Here is a 9,975-nt window from a genome sequence, read left to right as displayed (position 1 = left end):
CTCCCGGTCTTCGGGGCACTTCAGCGGCTGGTCCCAGAGCGAGTGAAGGACCCGCCGCAGAATTGCTGCCGAAGACATGGATCGTGGAAGGACCCCCCACCGCCAAATTGCCGCTGAAGACATGGAGCGTGGAAGGACCCCCCCCGCTGTCGAATTGCTGCTGAGGGCCGCAGAATGCCACCCTCCCAAATCCTGGCACCCTAGGTGACCGCCTAGGTTGCCTAAATGGAAGCGTCGGCCCTGCCTTTCGCAGATGGGGAAACTGAGGCTCAGAAAGGGGATGTGACCTGCCCAAGTTGTTGTGGCTTCTATTCCTGGCTCTGCTGCATCTCCTGAATTCCAGTCCACGGCGCCATCCACTAGGCCACATAACAGAACAGACCCTTTTTCCCCCTTTGCCTTCTTAAAAATGCTTACTTCTCCTCCTTCCCCCACCCCACACACTTACTTGTGCTCCATCACTGTGCACAACAGTGGTCAGCTGGAGGCAATTGGTGGGAAGGCTTCTGAGTGGCCTGACAGCTGGAGAGAGCGCAGAAACTGAAATCAGGTTTGCCCAGAAAATGTTACATCCTCAAAGCCCAAAGCTTTCAGGTGTTGTTGCTTCTCTCTCTCTAGTAGTTCTCCTCTGCTGTTCCTGGGTCTCTTCTTTCCTCATCAGGCAGCTTCCAGTGGACTGGCCTAGGGCCCAGGTGCCCTCTCAAACCCAATCAGGAGGCAGCTGATCAGTCCCTGTAACAAGGGGTTTCCCTGGTTTCGAAGTGTGTGTGTATTGGAGACAGAGAAAGCCAGAAGCAGCAGTCATGAGCGTGGCCCTGAGAGGAAGGACCTGCTGGGCAGAGAGCCCGCTGGAGAGGCAGGTGTGGGGATTTCTGGCAACAAAGCTGCCTGCTGCTGTCAGGACTGTGTGTACATTCTTTGGAGAAACGCAAGATGGCACCAAAAAATAGACGTGATTTGTCTCATCGACTGCCCACAGTAACAGAAACAAGGCCCCAAAGATCAAATGGCTAGGGCCAAAGGGCCAACCCTAGTAAAATGAACATCCTGTGGTGCAGTTTCTTCCTCCAAAGTGTTTGTGGCCACAGCCTTTAGTAGGGCGTTGTCCCTTCAGCCTGTTGCTCTGGGCTGACACTTTGTGGTGAGTACCACAGCCCCGGGGGAAGCACAGCCATTTGTTTCCCAGCACCGAGCCAGCCCTGCAAACACTGGGCCACCTTCCACCTTGGGGTGACCCCATCCTGCAGGGCCAGGAAGGGCCCGAGTGAGGCTGGCTGGCAACCTGTCAGAGGCAAACACCTCAGCAGGAGCTAGGTGCCCAGAACAGGACAGTGAAGCACAAGGCTACGGGGGCCCAGCGCAGTTACCAACACTCCAGGATATCAGGATGCAAAGCGACAAGCCCTTGGGGGGATGCTGTCTCTGGGATGGGCATGTCCCAGGGCACATCACTCACCACCAGACTGGCACCTCCTCCTGGTCATGCTGGGGAGGAGCTTGAAGCCACCCACCCTGTCTGCAGCTTGCACATCGTCACTGCATCTGCCTGCAGCCCCGCTCGCCGCCTCAGGCACCATAACACCCTCTTTGGGACTCAGCCCTCCAGCCAGGTCACCATCCTTGTTCCCCCTTCTGGGAGTTAGTATCCCACTCTAACAGCCCAGATGCTTTCCCTATGGGGCAGGGGAGAGACCCAGGCCCACCCACTACTCCTGGTCCCAGCCCAGGGACCCTGTGGATGGCCACTACATGCTGCATCCCAACCAACTGCTCAGCACGTTTTCCTGGGCCACTTCCCTGCAACCCCAGCACCTTCTTCCCTCTAGGCCACAGTCCTAGCAGCCAGCTGGGAGTTCCCTCTCGCTCCCCCGGTCCCTGCTAGCACTGCTTTGTCCATGGCACTGCAGGGCTGTCTGCCTGCTAGAGACACAGTCCTGACTCCTCAAGCTCCCAGCAGCCACTGACCAGCTCTGGCCCAGGGGCTTCTTTTATGTGAGCCTGCTGGGCTCTGATTGGCTGCTCCCAACACAGCCTCTCTAGCTGATTGGAGGACCCATCTCCACTGCTCACATGCAGGATTAGCTCCTTTTACATGTGTGTGGGGTAGACACCCCATCACACACCGTCCCACTCAAGACTGCATCCCTCGGGGGGTTGGGTGTCTCCTACCCTGCGGCTGCCTAAGCTGTATCTGTAGCTCATCCCTTCCTCTTTCTGCCTCCCTCAACAGGAGACACACGTCTGCCGGGCCCTGCATATCATCGCTAAACGTTTCCCTCTGGTATGTGAGGAGTCCCTCTGCTCTTTGCAATGGCTAGTTTATCTTTCACTTGCCCCACTGGGTCCCCCAGCACCCTTACCTTCAGGGTCTGAGTCCCCCCACTCACTACTGGGGAAGTGACTGGACAGCTGACTGCCAGACCCCAGGGGAGCACTGCTAGTGACTCTGATGGCGTGACATGGACCCGAGAGCAGATGTGATGGTGGGCAAAGCACCGTTGGGAGAGGGTGCACCGACCCTGCCAGCAAGAGGTGGCACAGTGGTGAGTCACGCCTTGGCACAGGGGGCACAAATCACCCCCCACCGGCTCCCTGGAGACTGCTCCAGAGACTGCATTGACTTTCCTGAGGTGCCTCAACCCTGCAGCAGGGCATCTCAGGGGCAGATGCCGGTTGAGGTGTCCCTCTGTTGGCTGTCAGGGGCCTGGAGCAGAGCCGTAGGAGCCCAAGATCCCACACAGACTTGCTGGGTCAAGCCTGAGTAGGGGGAGGGATAGCTCAATGGTTTGAGCATGGGCCTGCTAAACCCAGGGTTGTGAGTTCAATCCTTGAGGGGGCCACTTAGGGATCTAGGGCACAAATCTGTCTGAGGATTGATCCTGCTCTGAGCAGGGGGTTGGACCTCCTGAGGTCCCTTCCAATCCTGATATTCTATGAGTGTGCAGTGCCTCCTTGCAGAGACTCATGGAGTTTAAGGCCTGAAGGGATCATCGAGTCTGAACTCCTGTATATCTCAGGCCCTTAAAGTTCATCCATTTCCTCCTGCCCTGTGCCCAGAAACAACTGTCTGGATGAAGCGTCTTTCCCCAAGGCCTCCTGGCTGGGTTTGAAGGCCCCCTTCCCTTGGCAGGCTGTGCCCAGGGTTATTCACCCAGCCTGGCAAACATCCATGTCTTGTTTCTAACTTGAGTGTGTCATGTGCTGCCTTTCTCCACCAGGATAGAGAGCCCATACCTGAGCTGTTCCCCCCTTAGCAGAACTTATACGCTGCATCAAGTCAGCCACAGTCTTCCAATGGCCGGATCCAGGGATCCAGGCAGGCTGAGGGGGATGAACCCCTCATTTTTCTGCCATGGAGCAAACGCTGCCCTCCCGCAGGAGAAGAGTCTCCATACGGGGCACCTCGTAACTTGAGGCTGTAGGGTTGGGCCTGCAGATTTCACACAGCCCTTAGCCAGGGAAATGCCCCAATGCCACCGGCTGGATAAGGGCTCTGGGGTTCAGCCCTTTGTGGTTATGGTCAAGAGCAGACACAGCCCAACGCTTGCCAGAGCAATTCCACCTCGGGGATTGAGCATAGCCCCGTCGGGTTGTGCTGGTGACTTGCGATGGGGAATTCAGCTGGGGCAGAGGGTAGAAATCGCCCTGTCCCTTGAAATCTCAGAGAGTCAAGAGGAAATTTGGAACCTTGACTCATCGCCAAGGCGACACTGTGAGAGAATGTTCCACCTGGCAAAGCTGCAGTGGTTTTATTCACCTTTCCCCACATGTTGCTGCCCTTACCCCTCCCACTGTCCCAGGCATTGCACATTATTAGGTGCATTACGGTAACACCTGGGGGCCCCACTCATGGCCAGGTCCCCACTGTGCCAGGCGCTGTACAATGATTACTACATTCCTTCTCTTGCCGTGTAGCTTTTTTATTGATCATTTTGTTTTGGCCCAGAGCATTAGTAGGAATGCCCAGGTACATGTATAAAGCAGGAGGGAGAAAGACAAGCAGAGATCAGAGCAGGGAGCTCTCTAAGCAGATTTGCATGAGCAGAATCGCTGAGTGATGTCGTGCCAGCGAGAGCGCAGCGTACAGCTGGGTGGTCTGGCGTCCAAAGAGACTGCGACCTTTGTTCCCCCGGCCTTCGGCCTGCTGCGGGGTCCCATTGGAAAGTGGCTCCCAGCAGGAGCCCGCCAGCAGGGACCGAGGGGGAATACAGTCGGGTGACACTTTTCAGATCAGCCCCTTTTCTGGTGAAATATGCAGGTTTGGTGAAACTGAACCATTTGGTGATTGTTTTGGCTTCACTAAAGTGTATTGGTCAAAACTAAAAACCAAAACCAACCCAGAACAAATCGAAACGTTTGGCGTCTTTGGTCTGAAACTACTTTCCCTTTTGAAATGGCCTTTAGTTTGATTAAAAGCAAACAGAGTTTTAAAATGGTAACAATCAAAACAAAATGTTCATTGGACTCAAAATGATTTTCCCATCACCACCACTTCTCCATTTGCAGAATATTTTTTAAAATAAAGTTTCAGTTTGTCCTAAAATGAATCCCCTGCCCCCCAAATTATTCAGAATACCCAGCAAACCCCAAAACCTGCTAGTTGCCCGGTTCTACCCAGAACACATAAGACAGGATAAGGACACAGCAGAAAATGGTTCCAGATGTGAAGTTACAGCACACGAAGGTGACACAGCCTCCGCTGCAGGATACAGGCCACGTCTTTCACCATGTCCTGTTATACGCAGGGGTCCCTGCAGCTGTGAGCAGAGGCAAAGAGGAAGAGAACCAGCTGTTGGTTGTGATGCTCAGATGTGGATGGGACCCTTCCCCTCTACGGGGTGCTGGCTCTGACCTGGTGCCAGTGGGGCAGAGAATGGGATATAGAGCTTTTCCCCTCTAGGGGTGCCAGTTCTGATCTGCCCCCAGACAGGGGGGAATGGGACATGGGGCCTTTGCCCTGTAGGGGGTGCTAGCTCCAATGTGGCCCCAGGGAAGTGGTCCTGGCAGGTTTAGGGGGTCAGGGAAGGGGATACGGGGCCTTTCCCATCTAAGGCTCTAGTGCCAGTATGGCCAGTTTCAGGTCAGCAGTAACTAAAGATGCTCCTGTCTGAAGGCTGTTTAGTGGCTCCTGCCTGAGCTGGTGGATCTCTCAGCCTGGGAGGAAGGTGCCCATTTCACAGGAGTCACCTACCCATCGGCCAGAGGAGCCCTGGAGACTAAGCTCCCAGAGACGTCTCTTCCTGAGCAGGCGGTGCGCAGGCAGGACGCTGCCATGGCTGTGTGTGTGGAGCTCACTAGGACAGAGTTTGTGTCTTCCACATGTTTGTACAGTAGCTGGCCCAGTGTGAGCACAACTGCAATATAAACAACAAAGGCCCTGGGGGTGCCCGAAACAGTTCATCGGGACACCTTCAGCCACTGCTTAGAGTTCGCCTGTGGAGAATAGCCTGCCCTGGTGGGAGTGAAAGCTGGATGGGTACCTGTTTCCGGAGGTGTATTTGCACAAACAAACGGGAAGGACCAGCTTGGCGTCATAGTCGATTCCGTTACAAAGCCTGAAAAGAGCGAACGGAATCAGAAGGATCACCCCAAGAACAAACCGCCCACTGGCAGGAACGGGCACTTCATGACTAGGAAAGTCATCTGCATGCTGAGAGCTAATGTAACCACTGTAGCCTGTGTCAACATCTGTTTGGTCATGATACTGGGGTGATTAGATAGATAGATAGATACTGGAAAACACGAGTTGGAACTGAGATGAGGCATGAATAGAAAGGCTGAGAACAATATTGCCTGGTCCATTGCCACCTTGCATCTTGGGTCATCAATTTCTTCTATGCAAATAGGGTGTAAAGCTCTTTGCACCCACGTAGCTCTGGAGGTAGGGAGGTCAGTGGACTGAGCTGCTAGGGTAGGGGCAGGCATAGGCGTTGACTTTCCTCTTTCCCATAAGTGCTTGACCCCCGTTTGTCCCCAGCCCTGGCGCCCCAACTCCACCCCTTCATGGAGGCCCCAGCCCTTCCCTGCTTCTTCCCACCCCTGTCCACCCATTCCAATCCCTTCCCCGCCCGGCCCCACCTCTTCCTGCCTCCTCCCTGAAAATGCCTCACGTTCCTGCTCCTTCCCACTCTGCGCACTCCTCCTGGAGCAATGCTAACACTGCAAAACACCTGTTTGGCAGCGGCCGGGCATGAAGCACGTGGGAGGTAGTGGAGAGTGGGGACATAGCGCGCTCGAGGGAGGAGGAGATGAGTGGGGGGTTGAGACAAGCTTAGCTGTCATTGGGTGCAGAGCACCAATAATTTTTCCCCCAGAGTTGGCGATTATGGGCAGGGGACCAAATCAGCAGCTTAATGATTTGAATTGGATGGGCAGCCAACCAGCAGGAACTGAATCTGGGGCGATGTTCTTCTGGCGAGAAGTCCAGGGGGTGGAGGATAATGAGCCAGCCCTTGACCAGCTACCGAGCCAACCAAGCATGCGCCCCCACAGGGCAAAGCTCTCACCATTTTGCAGGATCCAAGAGCCAGGTAGTTTTCTCCCGGGGGAGCATCGGGCTGGCCTGCAGGAAATGTCCCCGGAAATGTATTTCGGCGAACCATCCCGTCCACATATGAAAGACCCCTCCTAGAGAAAGAAGTGACAGTGTTAGTGACTGAACCGGGGCCAGGCGCGCTGCGGGGAGAAGGAGATGGAGCCAATAGCAGTAAGGGATCAGCATTGTCTCTAGCACCTAATATCCCGCTGTGGAGGCCGCTTCCTCACTGCAGCCCTCTCCAGCACTGACAGAATCAGCCTCCCACACCACCCGGGAGCGGGGAGGTCCGCCCCATGTTACAGATAGGGGAACTCAGCACAGGTAGATTAAGTAACTGCACCAAGTCACACAGGGAGACAGTGGCAGACCCAGGAACTGAACCCAGGACTCCCAAGTCCCCGTGCGCTGCCCATCTAAGCGCTGGCCATCCCTTCTGTCTGTCAAAATGAGCAGCCGCCGCCCTGGCTTTGGAATCAGCTCTGCTATAACTCACTCACTTGCAAGACACCCCTAAAGCTCCCCCGCTCTGCCCTGGCACTGCGTTCACCTTCGTGTGCCAGTGTCACTCACTTCATTGGATCTCACTCCAGCCCTTCATTCACCAGACCCAACACATCTTCCCAGGGCCAGTGCAACCATTTAGTGGCGACCTAGGCTGTTTGCCTAGGGCGCTGAGATTTGGCGGGGGGGGGGGGGGGGGGCGCCCATTTCTTCGGCAGTGACCGCAGCGGCTGGATCTTTGGCTGCTCCGGTTGCCGCTGGCATTTAGGAGGAGGGAGCTGGGGCAGGGGAGCGCAGGGAGGGCTGCCTGCAGCAAGTTGCGGGGGGCGGCACTCAGGGGAACTCCCTGCCCCAGCTGACCCCTGTTTCGCCTCCTCCCCGAGCACGCTGTGGCTGCTTCACTTCTCCCGCCTCCCAGGCTTGTGGTGCCAATCAGCTTAGGCACCGCAATCCTGGGAAGTGGGAGAAGTGAAGCAGTGACTGCAAGCTTGGGGTGCTCGTGTGCGGAGCAGGGGTGAGCTGGGGGGGGGTGCTTCAGGGTGGAGGGTGGGGAGTGGGGATCTGCTGCAAGGGGGGTGCCTCAGGGCAGAGCGGGGGAGCTTCTGGGGGGTGTGTCTCAAGGCGGAGGCGCGGGGCGGGGGCGCAAGATGGAAGTTTCGCCTAGGGCGCGAAACATCCTTGCACCGGCCCTGCATCTTCCCAACATGCAGCGGCCATGCCCAGCCCCAGCTCTCTCACAAGCTCAGATGGCAGGGCCTGGTTTTTAGAGAGTGAACATCAGCTGGAGTGTGCAGGTGACAAAACAGCTGTAGTTTCCACTGCGTCTTTTCTACACCCTGTATCTCAGCATACTTTGCAGCTCAGGAACAGTAACACCTACCTCTTCTCTAGCACTTTTCATTAGTAGAGCTCAAAACACTTTACAAAGCAGGTCAGTAGCATTACCCTAATTTTACAGATGGGGAAACTGAGGCACAAGGAGAAGCTGGGACTTGCCTAAATCCACCCAAGCAGCAGAGGCAGGAATAGAACTGAGGACTCCTGGGGCCTAATCCAGGCAAACACTCTTTGCTCTACTTCAGATTAAAATAACAAGCCCACAATGTGAGACAGAGGGAGCCAAATTCTGCCCTCAACCCCACGATGTTCCCCGGGAATAGGTGGAAATGCCAGTCTGTCCCTCCAGCCCCAGCGACTGCTCTGAAGTTGCAGTTGCTCTGACTGCGGGTTGTGCCAGGTGGGTGAGGCAGGAGCTACCTTGAAAGTGTCGTGTGCGCCGATCCAGTAGGCCCGTCCTTTAGTGTAATCCAGCGGCTTGCCCATCAGGTGAAAGATGAAGTCATTTTCCTCTGCGCTGTGGATGGAGGCCAGATGGGAATTCTTGCCATAGCTTTGACATGCCACCTGAAAAGGCACCGCAAGGACAAATCACACAAGGCTGAAACCACACACAAACCACCACAAGTCTGACCCAAAATGCTTAGAAATCAATGGAAAAACGCCCATTGACATCAGTGAGTCAGGGCCCTAGAGAAAGGGGGTGGTCTGGTCGTTGAGGCAGTGGGCCAGCCCTCAAGAGAGATGGGCTGAATTCCCAGTTCTGCCACTGACTCACTAGGTGGCCTTGGGCAAGTCTCTTAGCTTCTCAGACCTTGGTTTCCCCCACAGGGAGAGGACTATGCCATTTGCTACAGGGACAAAAGCCGCTCTCCCATGGCTGTAGTAAGCGTCTACGCTACAGCAGCACAGCTGCAGTTGTGCCATTATAGCATGTGCCAGAATGGGGAGGGGGCATGGGCCCCCCACTTTTAAAAGTGGGGGGAAGAAGCAATGTGGGAGCTGGGCTTCGAGGGAAGATGCGGCACGTGGGCGTGGCCCGGGAGAAGGGGCAGCAGAGGGGCAGGACCTATGGGGAAGGGGCGGTGTGGGGGTGGGGCCACGGTTCAGATGCCTGTGGCCCTCCCAGCATGTGCCCTCAGGAGCATTTCCTGTCCCCTGTCTCTCTCCCTGCTCAGCAAATATGCCCAGCTGTTAATACTCCCTAGCTCTTCTCAAGTGCTTCTCATCAGCTGATCCGGGCCGGCACGCTGGGCGACAGCAGCTGGACCAGCACTCTGCCCGCAGGGGCACCCATTAAAGAGCCCCAGAGGAAAGCGGAGGGGCGAAGCTGTGCCTAAGTGACAGGTCAGAGGTGGCTGCAGACAGCTACAGGGTTAATGACCCCCAGGAAGGTAATGCCAGGGGAGAGAGTCTGCGCTGCAATCCAAGACCTGCAGCATGGCTGGGGCTGGCCCAGCTCAGCTCGGGCTACGGGGCTATAAATTGCAGTGTTGATGTTCAGGTTTCAGAGCCTGGACTCCAGCCCAAGCCCCGACAACTACAAAGCTATTTGTTGTCTTGCGAGCCCGAGGCAGCTGAGCTGGGCTCAGAGACACAGTGCAGTGGGGTTTTAATCACAGTGTAGACGTACCCTCAGCATTAGTCCCAGGAGAGATCTCTGGAGGCGAGCGCTCCTCCCTCTCCTTACTCTACGGGGCTGAGGATTACGTGCTATTGCAGATGAGGTGCTGCACTATGCTGAAAAGGTGAGGGGGGAACACTGTAAATCAAACTACACGTGTTGTTCCCAAGCAGGGCGTCTCCAAGTGCTCTGTGCACTTGGAGGAAGATGGGAGCAGAGGCCAAGTGCTGTTACAAGATCTCCAAGCACTTTACAAAGGAAGTGAGTATCTTTATCCCCATTTTACAGATGGGAAAAATCAGTCACAGAAAGGGAAGTGACTTGCCCTAGGTCACCCAGAAAACCAGTGCTGGGAATAGAATCTCCTATGTCTCCAGCTGAGGCTCTTTCCACTAGGCCGTGCTATCAGACTTGCCTCAGCTTCGTGCCACTTTGTCGGATTCATCACAGCCTTATAGCAGGAGTCTTGATACTG

The 9,975-nt window shown here is 55.6% G+C and overlaps 1 protein-coding gene across 1 annotated transcript; it reads right to left on the bottom strand.

Moving 5' to 3' along the window:
• Nucleotides 1-5,480: 5,480 nt before the first annotated feature.
• LOC142046065 (lectin-like) lies at nt 5,481-9,969 on the bottom strand (the record flags this gene model as incomplete). The annotated part of the gene is given in 6 exon segments (XM_075061451.1): nt 5,481-5,555; nt 6,507-6,530; nt 6,533-6,578; nt 6,580-6,627; nt 8,297-8,443; nt 9,916-9,969. Coding segments are annotated over 6 exon segments (394 nt in total), but the record flags the coding sequence as incomplete, so codon positions are not given.
• Between the last annotated feature and the right edge of the window lie 6 nt (nt 9,970-9,975).

The sequence above is a fragment of the Chelonoidis abingdonii genome, unplaced genomic scaffold (assembly GCF_003597395.2).
Source record: "Chelonoidis abingdonii isolate Lonesome George unplaced genomic scaffold, CheloAbing_2.0 scaffold1143, whole genome shotgun sequence".
Taxonomy (NCBI): domain Eukaryota; kingdom Metazoa; phylum Chordata; order Testudines; family Testudinidae; genus Chelonoidis; species Chelonoidis abingdonii.
This window is presented reverse-complemented; position numbering and strand designations above follow the sequence as displayed.